The sequence below is a fragment of the Branchiostoma belcheri genome, unplaced genomic scaffold (assembly GCF_001625305.1).
Source record: "Branchiostoma belcheri isolate BF01 breed outbred unplaced genomic scaffold, Haploidv18h27 scaffold24, whole genome shotgun sequence".
NCBI lineage: Eukaryota > Metazoa > Chordata > Leptocardii > Amphioxiformes > Branchiostomatidae > Branchiostoma > Branchiostoma belcheri.
This window is the reverse complement of record NW_017803843.1, coordinates 1,296,825-1,316,824: the sequence shown is the minus strand read 5'-3', so window position 1 is coordinate 1,316,824 and position 20,000 is coordinate 1,296,825. Positions and strand designations below refer to the sequence as shown.

General features: G+C 43.1%; 2 protein-coding genes across 5 annotated transcripts in view; both read left to right on the top strand.

Moving 5' to 3' along the window:
• The first annotated feature begins 5,764 nt into the window (after positions 1 to 5,764).
• Positions 5,765 to 13,970, top strand: LOC109470959 (fos-related antigen 1-like). Of its 3 annotated transcripts, none has more exons than XM_019770057.1 (4): positions 5,765 to 5,842; positions 10,919 to 11,087; positions 11,975 to 12,082; positions 12,262 to 13,970. In XM_019770057.1, the coding sequence occupies exons 2-4, from the start codon at positions 10,944 to 10,946 to the stop codon at positions 12,493 to 12,495; spliced, it is 486 nt and encodes a 161-aa protein (XP_019625616.1). In that variant the 5' UTR covers positions 5,765 to 5,842; positions 10,919 to 10,943; the 3' UTR covers positions 12,496 to 13,970. The 3 variants fall into 3 exon arrangements, with proteins under 3 accessions (XP_019625616.1, XP_019625614.1, XP_019625615.1); XM_019770055.1 differs by lacking the exon at positions 5,765 to 5,842 and adding an exon at positions 7,628 to 7,708; XM_019770056.1 differs by lacking the exon at positions 5,765 to 5,842 and adding an exon at positions 9,984 to 10,107.
• Positions 13,971 to 15,964: 1,994 nt separating this feature from the next.
• Positions 15,965 to 20,000, top strand: part of LOC109471054 (uncharacterized protein DDB_G0283697-like) — a 12,039-nt gene continuing 8,003 nt past the window's right edge. Inside the window, exons 1-2 of one of the 2 annotated variants that reach the window (XM_019770240.1) lie at positions 15,965 to 16,128; positions 19,556 to 19,989. In XM_019770240.1, coding sequence (XP_019625799.1) covers positions 19,822 to 19,989 — 168 coding nt within the window. In that variant the 5' untranslated portion in view covers positions 15,965 to 16,128; positions 19,556 to 19,821. The remainder of the gene's footprint in view (positions 16,129 to 19,555; positions 19,990 to 20,000) is intronic. The other variant, XM_019770239.1, reaches the window with a different exon arrangement.

Sequence of the window (20,000 nt, the reverse complement as noted above, 5' to 3'; positions counted from 1 at the left end):
ACATAGGTCTCCTCTGGCGGAATCCGTCACACAAACGTCGGTCTGAAAAGTCTTATCGACTCTCAACTACAGAACGTGAGCCTGGATGAGCGTCATTTCTGTGACGTTTCGACTTGGCCTGATTCAACTTGAACTTCAGAACATAGTAAACCGAGCATTCCATGATCATATGCATATTAATACTGACACCTAGCAACAACACTGATTGAAAGGCGTGTCGACTTTCCTACCTGGTACATGGTGATGTTAGAATTATTTTTTGAGGCTTGCAAACGGACTCATTTTTATAAATGTGCAGCCTGATTGTACCTATGCCACATCTACAGAATGTATCGATTGAGCCCGCTTTCTTTCTCGGCTTTACTCTGACTTCGGTAACATAGAGCGTTAAATTTACTGATAGATAGGTAATGTGTATAAGTATTTAGGTGTATATGTTGATAATCACTTGAACTGGAGCTGTCATGTAAAAGACGTCCTGTGTAAATTAAGAAGATCACTGAGCATCATGAGACACGTCAGCCCCTTCGTGTTATCGGGACCCCTGGCCTCTCCCACCTTGAGCACTTGAAAAGCGGCTATGGCCGAAGTGTAATCCTTCAAGGCTAAATAAAGGTCGAAGAAAAAAAAAAGATTCATCAGTCAACCCCTAAAGTTTCCGCCTGCCGATTCGTTTATATCTAACAAGTCAGCTCAAGCTACAGATTCTGGCCACTTCCAGGGTATGAAAATAGCTGTTCCATCACCCACCTGTGATGACCGGGCTTGAAGGAGGCACCCGGGCGCACACCGCTGGACGTCACAGTCCCTGACGCCATCTCCTGGGCAGACAAACTCCACTCATGTCCAGGCTTCTGTTGTCCCCGTCTTTTTAACACCATGGCAATATTGCGCCGGCAATTACCACTACATGTATTACTACTTACATAGCCAAATCCGATTCTTTCTGACACTGCTGTAGACTTGTGGCCATCATTGCCTCGGCACGAAACCGAGTGAATATGATATCCTGATGTGATTTATCCACACCTTTGCTTGCTTTGATTAGATACCCGCACTAATGACACGACTGTGACGGAAGTCACGCTGCCAACGGCCTGCACTGGAGATGCTTATGCAAGAAGTATGTGCGGTCTGCCTCATACGAAAAATGTGTCACCTGTTTTCAGACTAAAACAATGAGTACTAACAGTAATTTTCTGGCGACAAAAGGACGCGTGCCTGAAATGATACTGTTACCTTCGCTGAGAAGGTATGTTTTGCTGTCTATATGTCTCTATGTACGTTTGTGAATGATCAAGATGTATAGGATATATTGATAACAGCTGAAGACCGAAGTTAAGACGACGTGAAGTTCCGAAGTTCTCGGACGTTGATTTGTGCCAATAACAGTGTGTAATTGTAGACTACACTTTATATTCATACTGAAATATCACATATAGTCATAATCATATCTAATGACAAATACCGTAAACCTGCCCCAAAAAGAACCAGGGTTAGGCATGACTTCAAATTTCGGCTGATCACTGCACAAAGATTGTTTCAGATCTTATTGTTTTGCAATGGATGGGCTGAGTTGTACAGCCGCCGACAGTAGAGGCGTTTATGGCCGGGCAGCCGTCCTTCCGTAAACCGTGTAACGCCCCCCCCCCCGTAATAGCCCAGTAAAGGGTTGTAGGAGGGTTTTCAAGAAGATAGTGGAAAAAGCATCTGTCTGTGACATCAATATTTGTCTTGATTCACAAACTGGAAATACTGGAAGTTGGTTGTTAATGACAGTTACTGAGCTTAAGTCCTGCATAAAAGGCTGTTTATTACATCACATAAACCCAATTGGCAGCTTCGTGTCTTTGATAATGTCTCACCAGACAGGGTTAGGAGGCAATAGACACACACAAAGGCGCCCTGGCGGACGTCAGTCCTTGTTCGGGCCATATAGGATTCAACTTTCCCCTGATTCAAGAATAGTGTCTGAAACATTGCCAGATGGAGTTGGGTAGAACTATTCCACATACTGTTGCTGTTGGTTAGAAGAGGACAGATCGAAGGGAAGCTCACACATAAGCTACCCGATGTAATCACCCAGGTCTTGTGGAACTAAACGATCTCCTGATTTAGTTATCCACCTGACCTAGTCAGGGGAATTGACTAAATAGTGCAGTTGGAGATCCACGTTTCTAAGACTTTGATCGAATTTCCCAGGAAATCATGACATTTCCTCCACATTAGACCGTTACGCAAGCAGGCAGACCTTTGATGAAACGAACCTGTTTTAACAGTCTTCTGCCTTTGTATTGGTCAAAGAGCAGGGAGTATTCGGTAACTGTCGTCTTGGCAAACTGGTCGTATTTAGGATTTTCATCTTACCCGGCGGGGGGGGGGGCTTAGGCTTTGAGGGAAGGATGCACACAGGGAGATGCCCACAGTTAAGGAGACAAGAACGACTTTGATACTCCAGTGACTGTATGGAAAGTGTTCAGCACCTGGGACAGGTCTATTTGCCTATATGGAAAGCGTTCAGCGTCAGAGACAGGTCTATTTGCCTGTACGGAAAGCGTTCAGCGCCGCGCCATGGACAGGTCTATTTGCCTGTATGAAAAAGTGTTCAACACCAGAGATAGATCTATTTGCATGCGTGTTTTGTGTTCAGCATCATGGACAGGTATGTTTGCCTTGATGGAAAGCGTTCAGCGCCAAGGACAGGTCTATTTGCCTGTATGGAAATTGTTCAGCGCCAGGAAAGGTCTATTTGCCTGTATGGAAAGTGCTGAGCGTCAGGGACAGATCTATTTGCCTGCGTGTAAAGCGATCAGCACCGGGGACAGGTCTTTTTGCCTGTGTGTGGATGGTGTTCAGCATGAAGGGCAAGTCTGATTGCCTGTCTACAAACTCTTGCCTGGAATAAAGCGCTTTTATGACTAATATACCAGAAAGCGTGTTGTTTACTGATAGGTTTACTGGCGCCCCGTACATGTCCACATCATATTAGGATTGTTGGAGCTCACATGGCTCAAGATCTAGCTCATAATCTGTACCGACATAACTGACAATCGTAACCATCTTATCGCGCAATGATTTCTATTCAATCAGAAAGTTGCTCTATTAGTTCGCTAGTTCTTTAATCTGACGTCTGAAGACTAACAACATGAAAATAACGGAATAAAACAGGGTGAGAACAATAATAAACAATGATACATACCGTGGGCAATACTAACTACATGCTTCACCTTACGAAATGAGCAATGACGGTTCATTTCTTTTGGCAGTTGCGTGCGCAGATGAAATTTCAATAAATTCGAGTTATTGATTCCTTATATCAAATATTGCCACAAGATTTTTTTGAAGGTGTAAAAAAATGAACATAAATGTAATAAGACGAATTGGTTTGATAACCGTCCTCACCTCATGTTGTATAGATGGCACAAATTAAGACAACTCCTGTCAGACTGTCAGTACGACTATGGTCGAGGCTTCCTACTCGCGAAGGTGGACACAGCGGACCCGCTGCCCTGCAGTTGTACCTACGCCGGCTCGGTTACCTGAAGCGCACCTGGGAAACTCGCATGTCGGGGTAGAGGGAAGTTGACTTTAGCTGGAGGACTGGATGTTTTCAGAACTCCTGAGCGAGCAGTGGTCTCTTTTATACTTGAAGTGAATATCGTGGTCTGTAGTTTGCCAATTAAGAAAAGTACCGGTCCAGAAATAGCAGAAATGTTATTTTTGGTCGAAACCTACGTCAGGAGGCGGGTCACCTCTTTTTGAATCATGGCCGGACGTGGCCCCCTCGTGCTTGTGGGGGCGGCCCGGAAGCAATTGCCATGGTAACGGCCCATCTTGTGAAATGACGTGAGCATGCGATGTAGCCGATTTGTTCAGAAAAAAAGAGTGTGGCAATTGGATGAGCCTTGGATACGTTTAAATCCACTTGAAATCGATGCAGACCACAGCCACAGGCAGATTAACAATCAACACTCGAAGACGCACATATCTAAAGCTCAAAACATTTATTCTCGTACCATCAATCAATTAATCAACCAATCAATCAATAAACCCGATAGATTAAATGTTTTCGCACCAATTATGTGCTATTCGCGGCAAGATGCAGCCTCACTTTTTATAGTTCTTTTCTTTTGCACTGAAAATGACTACTACTAATAACACCCATCCTCACCTATGAGCATCCCTCTTACTGCCATATTCAGGAAGCGCTGGCGGAAACGTAGATTTTCCGGAAATGAAGTAAAGGAAAGGTCTGTCACACAAGGCGTATTTAAAATATAGACATGAACGAGCTTAACCTCCTTTGATTCTAAATTTATAGAAATTGAAGTACTAAGAAATAAATAACACTTCTAAGGGAACCCGGCTTCTTTTTATGGGTCGTTATTGGGAACTCTTTAAGCGTGGCAGCAGCTAAGGAGCAACTCTAAATAGACACGCTGTAACCAAAATAAACCCCGTCATAACAGGTCACTGACCTGTGATTTGATTCTCTATTCGGAATCAGAATCATAAATCAAATATGGAAGATGTCATCTGAATCATGAAGCGAGCAGTTTCATCAGAAGCAACTCGTCTTCCGCCACTTCGGTACTGTCATTTACTTGCGAAAAAAAGTCTTCTGATAGTAGTCTTCCTGTCACGTGTACATGACAAACCATCACTCAGTGTTCGGAGAGTGAATACCCTGTATACAACGTATATCTATCTGGAGAGCACAGGATACCCAGATCCCTGAGCGTAGGTAACGTCGCTTCCTGTAATGCGCGTGTTCAGAGAAGTGTATGAAGCTTGTGAAGTATTTGGATCGGAGAGATGAGGTAATGGGCGCGGTCCGGAGGTTGAAGTAGATGTGCGTAGAGGAATAATTTGTGCCGAGATTACTTGTGAGTCAACAGGTTCATGGATAGGTCAAAGATTTCTGTAACTTTGGCCTCATCCTGGTTAGTTACCTCTGCTCCTATAATCACCACTAGTACTGGTACTAACCGGTTGGTATCAATCACTGTCTAATCGGGCGGAAACTACCAACGCTGGTAACCAAGCGTTTCATTGATGAGGTTCAACACTGAACCATGAGCTGTCATAGTTACCACATCTAATTGACCCGCTAGAGGTCGCTAGGAAGAATCTTTCCATGAGCTCTGCTTTGTCCCCTGCTCGTTTCAAGAGTATACAGAGCTCATTCTGTCAGGAAATAAATTAGTGTATCTATTTGAAGCGATAAATTCGGCAATCGGCAATAATGTATGAACAATGAAGCAGCTTTCCCAGTTCTCGTGTTCATGGTATGCATTACCATTATTGCTGTGCTGCTGACCGTTGTTCAAATAACGACCGAATGCATGATGCTGACCCTGATGCGATTTCCAGGAAAAACGGTAAGAAACAGGAAATGAGACCGTACCATATGTGAAAGCCTGAGTACGTGTGTTTTCTCTTCCGTGTATTTCATGTGATGAAGGAAAGACCTAGTTACTGTAATGACAATAGAAACATTACAAGATAAATCCTTACTTGAACATCAGATCTACGCTGTGCATTGGCCTGATCTAACACTTCTGCTCTATTATTTACAAACTTAGTAAGAACTGCACGTTGTTTTCCAACAGTTTCCTGGTTCCTCGAAAACAGATGACATTTTTCAGTACGTTTTAACATGGCAGAGTGAGCACCAATAAAGAAACGCTGAATTACGAAATGTCTCCGATAAAGCCTATATCGGGTCAACTGACCTACAGCTGAGGCATAGAAATGGGTTGTAGCTTGTTGGTGGAGCTCACGCCAAGTGCACGCAACACTCGTTTAGACTAAACCGGCTGGTACAGCGATCATAGAGCAGGTATGTTCGCTCGAGCTCTTGTCATACGACGTATAAGAAGTGATATTTTATTCACCAGCCACACCAGTGAATAATCGTGACATTTTTGAAAGACATACAAAACGAGTTGAAAGAACGACCAGAGGCCACATCTACTTGAAGAGTATTGGCACAATATTTTGAATTTTATTAGTTTCTGTACATGATTTGAAACCTTTTAATAAAAACAAAAGATCTAAAAAAGAACTGGCAACCCTAAGGTGGATATTTCTTTTCCAAAGCAACTGTGATCATTTTACAGTCGTTGATTAGGATTGGGGATAATTTCACCCGCACGGCCTAATCTCATTTACGCTAGTGTTGACATGTTTTCTTGTCTCCTTGGCAACTGCATTTTAAGCGCCCCGGGTACTTGTCAACGTAGGCGTTTGCTGGGCTGAAAATTTGTTGGCGCAAAGGATATGAAGAAATATGATTATTGGAACTGGTAAGCTGGTTATATACCCCGTCGTAACCCTCTACCGAATCTGAGAGGACGACGGTGGTGAATTTGGATGGAAATGTAAAGTACATAATCCTGTTTTTTTCTATAGAAAAACGTAGACGTTGGGTATGTATCTCATGATATCTCGTGATCTGGACATACTACGGTCACGAATTTTGCATGGTAGATAGCTCTTTTGCTCAAGAAGTGAGTTAGTTTGGCCCCCTAGCGGCCTGTTCTGGAATTGCATGGGCATTTGTTGAAAATGTTTCAAGGAATATAACTCGAGAACCGATTGAGGAATCGTCGTGATGCTTGGTATGGAGGTAGCTTAAGGGATGCTGAACATAATTAAATGACAATTATGCAAATGATGATTTAGTGTAATTTTAGGGAAATTAAAAAAATCCACTACATTCCAAGATAGGACTGATCAAATTTGTGACTGTGTGAATATGTCAATGAGACATCAGCAGATGTCAATTTTGTAAATGAAGACCTAATTTACATAATTAATGAGAAAATAATGTAATTCCATAGTGGTAACTACGGAAATTTCATACTCTGGGCATTTGGAAGTTAAGAGAATGTGAGCATCATTAAGAATAAATTATTAAAATGACCTCATTTGCATAAAATGCTGGAATGGACTTCTTTGCTAAGACTGTCATTAGGTGGAATATATTACATTTATCATGAATCATGAATTCTGGCAAATGAGGATCTTATTTACATTATTAACTCGCCAATCGTAGGGTAAACCTAATTTGGCGAAGGTATGAGATCGTGGAACTCTAGTTGTAAACTGAGCTCGTCTGCCAGTTATCGAGTGTCAGTCTGGACAGGAGTTAGAAACTGCATGACTTGAGTAACTTTTGCAGCTGTTCTCGTCTCTGACCTGAAACATATCCATTCAGTGAAAAGATTACGACTTAACACGACCTGAAAAATATCAGTGGAAAGATTACGACTTAACACGACCTGAAAAATATCAGTGGAAAGATTACGACTTAACACGACCTGAAAAATATCAGTGGAAAGATTACGACTTAACACGACCTGAAAAATATCAGTGGAAAGATTACGACTTAACACGATAGCTTTTTCTGCCACCAGTTTTCTCAAGCACTCCTGATTCGTGGACATCTGCCTGGGAAAACTCCGTGACGAAGGTGTTCCAAAAATAGATCAGGACGGACAGTCGGAAGTACAGGACTGCGTTCTCCGAGAAAACTTCCCGTTGTGGAAGTCTGAAAGTTGGTTGAATCGTTTTCTCAGGACTGTTTATTTCGTCGCTGGTTCCACAAAGCTGCTCTTTTTGTTGGACGTTGAGTAAACTAGCATTGACCTCCTTTTGTACCAGCACATTCATGACAACTTCACGAAAATTGCAAGTTTTCAAGGTAAGTCTGAACAGTGCTCTGTTATTAGCTCCCACCCGAAACAAATCACGAGTTACAAGGGGTTTAGATCAGCTAAATCTTCGTATCTCTTGTTCTTACGCCATGATTATGAGACAGTTACAACGTTATCTTGTCTGGCCGCTACTTTTCTCTGTTTTTTCTGGTCATGCGGTGATGATTCACTGACCATAAGAACCCCGTGATCAGCGTTGCTGAACATCCTATGACTCACAAAGCCGTGAAAACAGCTTGGTATTTTACACGGAGGATACTTGGCCATAGTTATAGGGACGCTGTATACATGCGAGGGGGCGTAAAACACCCCAACGTTAATAATTGCTGTTTTCATTCTGATTTCCACTTTTTGAAGGAGGTCTGAGATGACCTGTAGTAATCGCAGAAAAACCGGGGAAGCTGGTAAAATCTTGACTTCTGCTTGCCCTCGCGGTATCGCATACATCAGCAATACCTGTTCAATTACTAGCGAGGTGGGATGATTAACCCGTGAATAAATGGACTCTCCTGTTTGTGTAACAGCTTAGCAATATTACTATCAAATACCCTCAGCAGGAGTGCACAGGAATTGTTAACACACCTTTACAGAAGTATGCCTAGTCTTCTTTGTCGATCCTCTTCCTTGTTGAACATTTCCTGAATAGGTATACCACAGGGTTTATGTACAGAAGAAATATTTTCCTTAGAGTAGTTTAACTGATAATTTGCAGAATGTTTTAAGAGAACTGAAGATAAAACACACCAGCTACCCTCTTATTTCGGCTACTTCCATTATTGATCCACAGGGCTACGTTATAAATGCTGATTTCAGTAGTATCTTCACGTCTTTTCCAGCTAAAAATGCATCAAATATGTAGAATTGAGAATTAAGGACGGTCATACTACACTACACGTGTACGGCAGAAGCTATAGAATACAAAGAATCAAAATGATGCTATGAAAACACGAGCATGATTGAGATTTTAAAGAAAATGTAATAAATATATGGAAAGTGACTGCCCTGTCCGCGCTGGCCAATGTAATTTTGGAAGCTGAATCATCCCTGGCCCCTGGCCCGTTGGTTTCTCGGACGTACATGTAGCCACTGGTTCTGTGGAATCGGTACTTTCTGTCCAGAAAGTAGTCCACGGACACGTCCTTGGCCCGGCACTGACCTCTGCGGAACTAACCATGTTTTATAATGGTGTTTATATAGCAATTTTTTAAACCAAAGTGAACGGTCTAGTGTTATCAGAATTGTGTGCATGATATGTGAACAAGGTGGGCAGGATTGGGTGGGTGATGTACGGTGCACTTGCATTTGGTCACTACTCTCCAAGCAGAGGTTTGGGCTTCGGCTTAGTTCTGGCCTGTTTTAGCCGTTTTTATCGGGATCTCTTTTTTGTATAGATATCTTTTTGTCTGTCAAATGTATGCTGCCTGGCTAAATACTGCCTTTGCCACTACCCAAAGGATATGCTTGTACTTGGTCACGAGCAGGTCCTGAGAGCAAGTTCTACCCGGAGACCTGCAAAGTGGAATCATAGTGTTTAGATATGGCTGTGGATAGTAGCCTGCTAATGGCAAACTCGTTATATATGTTAGTTCTCTTTTCGTTGTGCACTGCAAGAGCCTGCGTCTTACGTTAGCTCTCTCCGTAAGCTCAGGTGTACGAGTACATGTACATGTACATGTACATGTGAATAATGCGCATCGTGAGCTAGTTTTAATGCAGAAATTTAGAAAGTGTTGACACTAAAGTTGCAACATAAACGAACGGTTGTTCACGTCTTGTGAAGTCTTGACTCAACTGGCAATAAATTGACAAACAATGATAACATACTGCGTGCCTTTTGATTTGTGGCAAATGTCGAAAGTAAATTATCGTTTAACAAGAACAATGACCGCCATATCGGACAACCTGTAAGGACTACCGTTTTTGATGTTGCTGATGTCTCATGCAAACATTCAGATTCGTATCAATCAAGTCATTTAGAAGGGAGCTGACTTACTGTAAATGAATGATATTAAGAGTCTATATTTAGAATAAGCTGAATAGTTGAATAGAACTGAGAAGAAACCGAGACCCGTGTGTCATTGTGTTAGGGGAGGGCGAGTTTGTTTCGGTCTTTTATCGATGAGGCTGATCGAAACTTCCAAGCGTCACCCTGGCCTAGCGACGGCAGCGCTGATTGGTCACTATGTATTGATCACTGTCCAAAAAAGATTGATTGGCAGCACGATTGAAGCTAGCTGTACAGAATAAAAACGGCGAACGGATCCATGCAGCTCACGTCAAGCATTTCCAGGCTTCAGTTCCTCTCCTGTGTGCATGTGTGCTTTGCAAACGCTAGGTGGTCCTAGGTCAAGGTCAAGGTATCTCAGCTCTGATGTCATTTAATTTGGTACGTAACAATATATATTCATTGTATGCGTCCGATAACACAAACATATATTGTACTTTGTTCAGTCGTCGTTGCCATGCGTTGTACCTTGTACATTTGTGCAATAAAGTTCTTCCTAACGCGTTACATGGTCTATGATATGTCCTCAGTCTGTGGGGATTGGTAAAAGCTAGTTTGGACGTGTCATTTTGCTCATTCGATTTGTGTTGTTGTTGTTGTGTGTTGTTCTCAAACGGCTCTATTCAAAGACTACCATCGACACAAGTATTTTATGTAAGACCACAGTCTAACACATCGTCTTGCATAAATCTGTAATCATGCGAGCCTGAATCATTTAATCAGCGCCGCCTGCGAATGGTTGCAAAGGTGCAGCGACATATACATATATACTGTGGATACACGTAGTTCGTTGATCATTTCTGTGTTAGAAATTTCGAGTGCTAAGAACTAGTAACGGGGGCCTACATGGCTGCTGGTCTAATCAAATGACATCCTGCCCCTAACCTTCCCCTACGCTCGTAGATCAGGGCAAGTTGGAACGTGCTGTTACATGTTGTAGCCTGTGACATTTGACACACTAAGTGAGGGTGTGTGTGTGTGTGTGTTTGCTGATGACGTAGCCCTCTGGTCGGCCCGTACCTGTCAGGTTGGTACGTACCCAGAGGTAAGGTTTCGTTTTCGAGAACACGACGGGAGACAACATTATGTGCTGCACTTGAGTTAGCTAACAACTGTCGTCTTCACCAGCATGAATTCAATGTACGATAGAGCTGTCCGATAGCTGGCTAGAAAATAGTTTCGCTTTCTTTAGAGACGCTGTCAATGGTGGAGAAAAGATGGCCCTCACATCTGGCGACAGAGGCAGGTGTAGTGAGGAGCCCCACAGGTGCGCTAACTCCGCCCACCAGCCCCCTGCCTGCGCGGGATCTACAGACCTACCGAACTTCAAGCTCCTGCAAGACCTGGCGTCGGCACAACAGGTGAAGTACTGATATTGGAGCCGAAAGTGAGAACCTGTAAACCCCCACACAGACTCTCGTCCAAAGTTTCACAACGATAGCATTTAGCTTCCAAGAAGCCGCTTTTCTAAAGGCCATCGAAACTTTGGTGATTATGTCATCGATGTGCCACAGATGCCATTGAATCCGCCTCGAGCACTTTCCTCAACAAAGAATATTGAGCGGTAAATCATGTAAAGGATTTTGGCAGCAAACCTATCGGAAGTTGCGGTCAGTCAGTTTGCTCTCCCAGATCACTTTTACTGATAAGATTTTGATAGAAACGTGCGTAACGTTATTGGTAGCGATGATTTACTTAGTATTTTACACTGGAAAAAGTTCCGAACTTACTAAACGAATCGCTATTCCGGTTCACCGAAAAAACATTGTGCTATCCGTATTTTACACCACAGGGCTGTCTTGACTAGTTAGTAATGTTACTATATTGCCCCTTGCCATCCGACCTTACCAATGATATTTGTTTTGTCGTAGTTTTACGGACATTTTAAACCTCCGCAACCATAGTTATAGCCTCTCTGCAATTAAGCGTTGGACATAATATGAAATTTTGTCTCAGAAACGCTACTGATTGGTAAGGCGTTCAAACTTTCAATTCCTTCTCTAGTACCATTGACCACCCGAAACGTCATGTAGCTGCTTTTCAGACAAGCCTGTTTGAAAAAAAAATTAGGTACTACTGTGGTGCAATTATGTACTACGTTTTGTGAATCTCGAACACTATGATTATTGTCAGCATTTTAGTACTTAATTTGAACGTTATTGTGCGTTGCTCATGGTCTTAGGCAGGAATAGCCAGCCACACTCCGTACAAAGAAAGTGCAGTGACCTCTCGGCCTCTGCCCATGCAGATGTCTGCTGAGGAGGACCCACGAGCCCTGAGACGGCGGGAACGGAATCGACTGGCAGCCGCCCGGTGTAGGGAGAGGCGGAGGGAACGGGCAGAGTTCCTTCGAAAGGTAAAACTACAGAAATGCCTAAAGTTCGTCTCTTTATAGAAACAGATGTACCAAGCATATTCCTTTGACGTTCATGAAACATGTATACATCAGCTGTAGGTGTTTGGTAAGCCTACTAGCGATTTGAACAGCGGTGCTAAATACTGTTGTTTAAAATATTTTCTTACTTTCGTTCACAGGAAACACTTCAGCTTGAAAATAGGAACCAAAGTCTGCGAGCCAACATCAGCAGGCTACGCCGGGAACGAGAGCGTCTGAAACAGGTGCTTTCAAGTCACATGACCACCCACCACGGAGAGGGGACGCCCCCTGTCTCGTCAGGCGGCGGAGTGACCCATGACGGAGGGGGCTTCCCCCAAGCGGCTCCCGGGGGACAGGGGGTGCCTACTCTGGAGAAGGCGCATTTGCAATGATGTATGACGTGGATAACTACTTATCCATGGAAAGGTCTCCATCGGTACTGGATGGCAGGGGTGTTTCTCTGGGAAACGTGACACATGACCTTCTGCACCAGCCAATCATGCCCCTCTCCGAGTCACGTCATCGAACTAACGAACAAACAAACTGCTAATACCTTTGCTCATCATATCGAGTGAGGTTTGTGTTTCGTCTGATGTGAAGCGTGAAAAGTACATGTTATACTTAAAGTTAACATCGACTAAAACGGTGTGAGTTTAATATATCATGCTAGCGTTACATACTAGTGTATAAGGCTGAGAGAAGCCTCCGCGTCTCCAGCTGTTTATGTCATAATCATACGTTCAAACATATTCATATTTCAGTTTCATGACGTTGTGTCGTTATAGAAATCTATTATCACAAGAAATGAAACTAGATGAATTTTCTTATATGAAGCTAGAACAATGTATAGTCCGCAGTTGGTGTTTTGTTAGTGTTTTGTTACAGTTTGGAATTGTTTTTAGCCAAAGTAATATCGAAATCAGATATACGCATGCGTGGTTTCTATTCCACGTTTTCTGTTCAAACCGTCCTTCTAACCACATTTGATCCACACACAAGAAGTCCTCTAGATCAATTTTGCTGTCGGGAAGAACATGGAAGGAAATATGAGGTGAACCGAGCCGAAATGTAATTTGAATTGGCCCTATGTAATGTAATGAAATGACGAACGTTTGACCATCCAAACAGGAATCGCGGGATTAGCGTTATAACAGTTACATGTTTACTGGGAATAAGACGTTAGCTTGATACCACAAACACACTGCCTATATACGCAGCTAATACAGCGAACATGATGATAGCTGATTTCGTCACGATACTAGTATAGAATAACTTTATTGAGACGGTGGCTACTAATATTTTCTGTGCAAATCACTGATTCTGTAAACCATGTCGCAATTAATGATGGCCGTTTCCATCTCCACGTGAATCATGCCTTATTACAGAAGTCTGTTATTTCAGTAGAACGAAAGTCTGTAGACGTTGTTCAGTCATGATGATTGGCGGCTTCCCGGGAAGGAATCCTTCACGTACCGCCTTCCAGGAAACTGGTCTTGGGGATGTGATTGGTCATGCAAGTTGTATCGTTTTCACTTTTAATAGAACTGTTTGTATTGTAAACATGAGGAAGTCGGAACTGATACTAAAGCTAGTTCTGTACAATTTCTTCCTGTTTGCCGTAACTTACCTGCACTTTGAGACATGTCCGCACGGCGGCTCTTTTTCGATGACGAAATATCAAAGCCTGAGGTTTAGCGTCAGATTGTCCATATACACTGTTGCGATTTGTTTTAATGTTGGAACAAAACTCATATCACGACGGAGCCGTATGATATTTGATTTGCACAGACAGAACGATTAAAAAGTCTCATAAAACGGTATATCGTTGTCATTTGACTGTCCAAGCCGCATTGATATACCTGTACGGTCCATTGTCGCCTCAGAGCAGCAGAAACTGCAGGAAGGCTTTCGGTCTGAATCACTTGTATATTTTTCCTGCATGAGTAAAAGCCGCCATTATTTCGCTGTTGATCATCTGGAGGCCAATTATTCTTTCATCATCTCTTTAGCTCAGAGAGGAACGATGACGTCATTGCTGTCATTACAGGAAGTGTTATGGTGAAAATGATAGGATTACTAGTTGCTACAATAGCTGCTTCCACCAATGGAACATGGAAACTGACGTTGCCATGGTGATATAATGCGCCTGGAGTTATGCGTGGGAGTAAATTCACGTGCCTTCTGGACAAAAACGGTCTTAGGCCGTGTTTAAGTGAAGACACCCAAGGCGCTTTACATGTGGTTTACCCCGAAGCCGGTTTCAAGTGGCTCCATCTGAACGCTCCAAATCACATTGAAAGCGCCTCGATCCCAAACCACTTGTAGAGGTGGTTTCGAATCGGTTTTCCCGCATCGCGATTTGCGTCTGAACGCAATGTGATTTCAATGTAACTTCGCCTGGTCATGGATTGCGGGGTGATATTTCTTTATTTATATGCAATACCAACTTTTACGTGGCAGCAACTTAAAGAGCAGTAATGGTCAAATAATGTGTCCGTTCTAGGGCGAGCTTCACTGCCTCTGGCGGGACCACGTCGGCATTCGGCCGAGATACGCTGGGAGGGGGGCACCAGCAAGCAGGTCGTTGACCTCTGACATTAATAACACGCTACCTTGCGTGTTTTCATCAAACAACAATAAATGTAGCTCGAGCGAATTGTGATCGGACACGGTTTGAAAGGATTGTGTGGCACGTGGACCAGATGTGAGGAATGTGAGTCACCCGAATCGCGGTTTGGGTGATTCCGTATAGACACGGCCTTAAACACGGCCTTGAACACGGCCTAAGCTATTTTGGACAGTAAAGTATGCACCGTTTCGCATTTGTTGTCTTTTAATCTTATTATTGATATGGATGTTCAACATATCATGTTGCAATCGTCTCCATGGTGATATTGAAATAAACCTGCTATGAACGCACCCATTGCGCCACTTCGTCCATTACGTTACTCAGAAAACGTCCTGTTTACACAAGTGACTCAGAAGTTGACAACAAACCAAATGACCAACACTACATTCTATTTTGTTGCCTTGAGTATTTATTAGCTGTTGCTTACAAACAACCGTTACAACTGTAACGTGATTACAAAACTTAAGGGGAGCGTTTGGTTTTCAAAGGGTATGACGTAAAATCTTTGGCAACTTCCCAAGGAAAGAAACATCTTGCTCCAACTCCTGCTCATGGGAATAGCCATGTATTAACAAAACACTAGTACTTAATGGTTCATCTGTGGCCATACCACATTGATGCCAATCTTTTGTGTTCATGAATTGATAAGAAAGGGATGATTTGAAGCATTGATAATTTGATCTGAAGACAATGTGACGTCGTTTTCAGGTCGGGTGAACATGTAATTACCGTGCGCCCCCTGGCCATGGGTCGTGCCAGTCTGACCAGTTACCGCAGTTTTGTGGTGTTCGTCATCTCTGACAACATCTGTGATTTGTTTCCAAAAATACAAATCAGTCCTTAGTATTGGTACGTGCTCGTACAGCACTGCCTGTCTGTGGGGCTACATCATGCAATGCTCGTCCAGGATACGAGTCAAACCACCTTGAGATGTGACACATCATATCTATGGTGCTGAAAGTTTCACTGTGGCATTGCAAGTTCTTGACCAAAACAAGGACCAAAACGCTTTAATAAAAAAAGTACTTTTAAGGCGCTTCGTCGACTCCCAGAACTGGTGTTCATCATTGCAGATGTTTCAGGAAATGGGTTTATTTGTCACGAGGGTTTCATTGGTGATGCGAAAAGTTTGTACCGAAATATTGAAATCACAAAAGTTGTAGTAAGGGGCACGAAGAACAATGCATTATTTTGTTTCGGCCTCACCTGTCAGGGCAACATTTACATATGACTCCGTCACCAGGGCGGGCACATCGTTCACACAGACAATGCGCGCCAGTTTACACGTTTGTTTACCGCCGGGCGATCACGGGAAGTTCTGACTCCTGCTTCCTCGAACAACAACGGATACCGTGTGTCTTCTGTCAGAGAATCAAACGTGGCGGCGAAAAACAAGGTAGGTCTGCTCTCTCTGTATCATCGTTACCTCAGCTGTATATACACACCTGGTTACAGGTGAGGAGGGTGTTTATCGTACAGGTCGAACAGGTGGCCCTGTGGTGACTTAAATCTCTTAAATCTTTCGTTGGTGACTGTTGTTATTGTTGGATTCTATAGAATATGACAACAGACTCGCATGTAACATTTCCCATGCTTGCATGACTGAACAGATTTGTCCACGCGTTTCCTTGTTGTCATGTTGTGTGGGGTTCATGGCTTTAGCAGCTGCAGCAAACAGTTGATATTACTCTGGTCGCGCTGTGACATGGGTCTGTTACTGTGGTCGGTCGCCCTCTACCATGGGTCTAAATTAAAGGACAGTTTTTATTAGTCGGTAAGTCTCTACAGTAAGTGGGATATTGTATCCACAAGACAGCCACGCTGTTCCAGTACCATCGGTATGTGAACCCCCATTCCGAGCCCCCAGGGACTGGAGTACATTAAGGAGCTACCGGTATCTATATAATATAAATTATCAGTTATAAATCACCAGATTGGTGGTTCATATTGCTGCACATAACAGTAACTGCCCTCCCCTAAACTTTAGCCTTATAGCAACAATCAGAATATCTGGTCTAAACTATAATATCTGGTTTAAACGGTTAGTTGCTACCTTCCACCCTAGCCTAGAAACCTTTGATACATGCCTCAGTAGGTTTGTTACCGGAAACTTGTAAGGGCATTCATTGATAGGAGCGTATCCAAAGCAAATTAACTCTTTCTGGAGAAGACGTCTTGTCTAAAATGAAGGAATCACGTTTATTTGGGCCAAATCAATTCTAAAACGTTAGATAATACAATAATGCAACTTTGAAAAATGAGCCAGATTTGGGAACCACGGGCGCCCTCTGCTCCTGTGTTCCCGAACCCGATATCTGAACAACTAAAGAGCGCAAACTTCGTCGCCTGCTGAAGTTCGTCCTCATACCACGTCCGCCCACAATCTTATTCTCAGTCAGTGTTGACCATGTAATCAATCAAATTTTAGTGAAGGGGAAGTTTTCCTTTGACAATGATAAGACGTGGAGACTTAGTCAGGATTGTGGTGCCTGGTATAGGATTACTGTCTTCTGCACGCGGAGTTAACTGTGATTTAGCGGAATAATAGATGTTAAGCTCGACTTAGTTATTACACAACTTTGTATGTATGTAACAAAGTTGACCTGCAGGTCTTGTATTGTTCACAAACACAAATACTATTTGGGCAAAACGAACGTGCGACCTGTGAGGCGGAAGGACTAAGCCTTAACTTGAATGTCAAGAAGGAAACAACTTCTGACAGTTTGTTTCCTTCGGAATACTTTTACATTCCTGCTGTAACATAATCAAACTAGTGTCGAAAAGTGGACAAGGTTCTTTGGATACCAGCGGATATATCATGCATGATATCGATCATTGCCACTATATGGAATGATGCCCGATCTGAAGCAGCTTGTAGACATACTTTTCCGACTATGTTTGTAACGTTAATTATGTCAGATCAAACTGTCCAGAGGCTGAGCACTGGCGACTGCGTGGGTCACTGTTACCTAGCAACGCACCAACAAGTTAGGCTGTCCATAACTAGGTTAGTGTGGTTATTGTATCATCTTTGGTAACCTCGAGGAGAAAAATAATACATCATCGCAGTTATTCGAGTTCAATCCGAACATACAAAAATCAAGAAGGAAACACGGACCTGCAGTAGCTGTGATTAAAGACATGTCAGTAGGTATTTAATATACGCACGCGACATGCGGGTACCGTCCTTCGCAGTCCGCAGCAAGATCACTGATAACAAATAAACTAGTCTTTAGACAAAACTGCAGACTTATGTGCCTGTGATTCAACACGCAAGGCAGGATCGGCTTTAAGAATGGGGGCTCACTGTAAGACACTGGGAACCAGGGTACAGTAGGTTGATTTGTACCAGCGTTTCCTCCAGAAGGAGGAAGACCGAAAGCGACAGCGGGGGTCACTAAGGAGAACACCTCATTTGAGTTATACGCGTACGATTCGAGATCGATAGTAAGATTTACCGTCGGTCACACAGATTCTGCTTTACAAAAGAACTCCATTGCTCCATCAAATCAAATCAAATCAAATCAAATTTTATTCAGTAAGGCTCTCGCGGGCGAATACCCGAATTTCGTCCTTATTACAGTATATAGAGCATTTAAAACAATGACATGAAAAAACATAGGCGAACACAATACATGTATTAAGACATATTCGATTAAAATCTATGCATAATATGCAGTTATCACGAAGAATTTCCTTTACAGAAGCCAAAGAAAGATGTATGAACATACAACTTGTCGCACCCTAAAATGGGGTACTGGTATAAGGTTCATGTATGGGTCACACTGACCATTAGCCTGAATAGTCTTGACATAAATATATGTTTAAGCACCAAACCGACAGTTTTCGTGCATGCTCAAGAACAAGACGTATTACACACCATAGATTAGCTGACATAAAACTGAGCTGGTCGTAAAAGAGTCAAATTGAACAAAGCAATGATATACAACACAGCGTTTCCACATGGATGACACACACATTATGATGGAGACAGGTTTAAATATCGGGTCAGTTGGACTGAAAGGTAAAAAGGTCGGGTCCAACTAAACAGCGAAATACAACAAAAGCACGCTGGAAAATCGCGTACAGTTAACTTAAATGTTCATCCAGACGTTAAGATGACAATATCCAGTATCATCGTCACTGTCTATCGTTAAACCTAACAGGCAAATATTTTCCACCTTACTTGCCACATACGCCATGGCATTTATTAATTGTACGTTTTCGTTTTCATTACTTCCACGTGGAGAGTTAGAGAACAACAGGAAGGGTTGACGCGGTAGAATCACAGTACGACTGGGTCGCGTCACACCGGTCAATCCTTAGCCAACGCAGGCTGTGTACAAATATCAAAACATCCTGCGGAAGCTAACAACTTCACAACCATCGCATAAAACCAGCCACGATTACCAAAGTAGTGGCCGCCTGAATATTTCCAATAGCACTGCGAGAGTCTGTAAGAGAAAATTTATCAGTCAATTTCACAACATTTCCCTGCAGATGTAAACATTGCCCTACACAAATTGGAAAAATCAGGGCTGAGCTTGGACCGTTTGTATACGCAGTCCGGCGATTCAAGGGATGACTGTTACTTTGCTAGTCACACCGGGTTGTTATCATACACTCTCTGGATTTCTCAGATATAAAAAGGTAATGTTTAACCGATATCATATATCCCACATCAGCATTGACGCACGCGGGTCACAGGTCAGCTGCTGTACTGATACAGACACACCTGTCGGCGTATTGTAGACACTGAGACACATTTCCTCTGGCATTGAATCAGGCTGTACTAACTAATCTATCTGTTCTGGCCGTTTCAGATACTCTGTGTCCTGATTCGTTGGTGGATTAAATACTAGTAATTGTCACCTGTGCTCATCTGTGAAGACTGTTCCAGCGGCTCTTGTTATCTGTACAGAGGTAGCAGTGGACTGAGTCTAGTCCGGCAAGACTGTAGTCGCCTCCATTCTTAGGAGGTAAGTCTTAGGTCTCAGCACATTGGAGTGTGACGTGAGCACTGAACGGAAGATTACTGATACAGAAAACATATTGCCTGTTGTGGATACACCGCCCTGCTGGAAAAAAAATGTCAGCAGACCTGACGAACGGGCACGCGGGAGAGCCTTCGGCGGGGCAGGACGCGCCTCTGTCCGAGCGGGAAAGGCTGGACCAGGCGGCACAAGACTGGGTGGCGGGCGTGAAGGAACGGGAGGAGCTACGGAAGCAGATCCAGGAGAAAGACTCGGAACTGCAGGCCGCACAAAA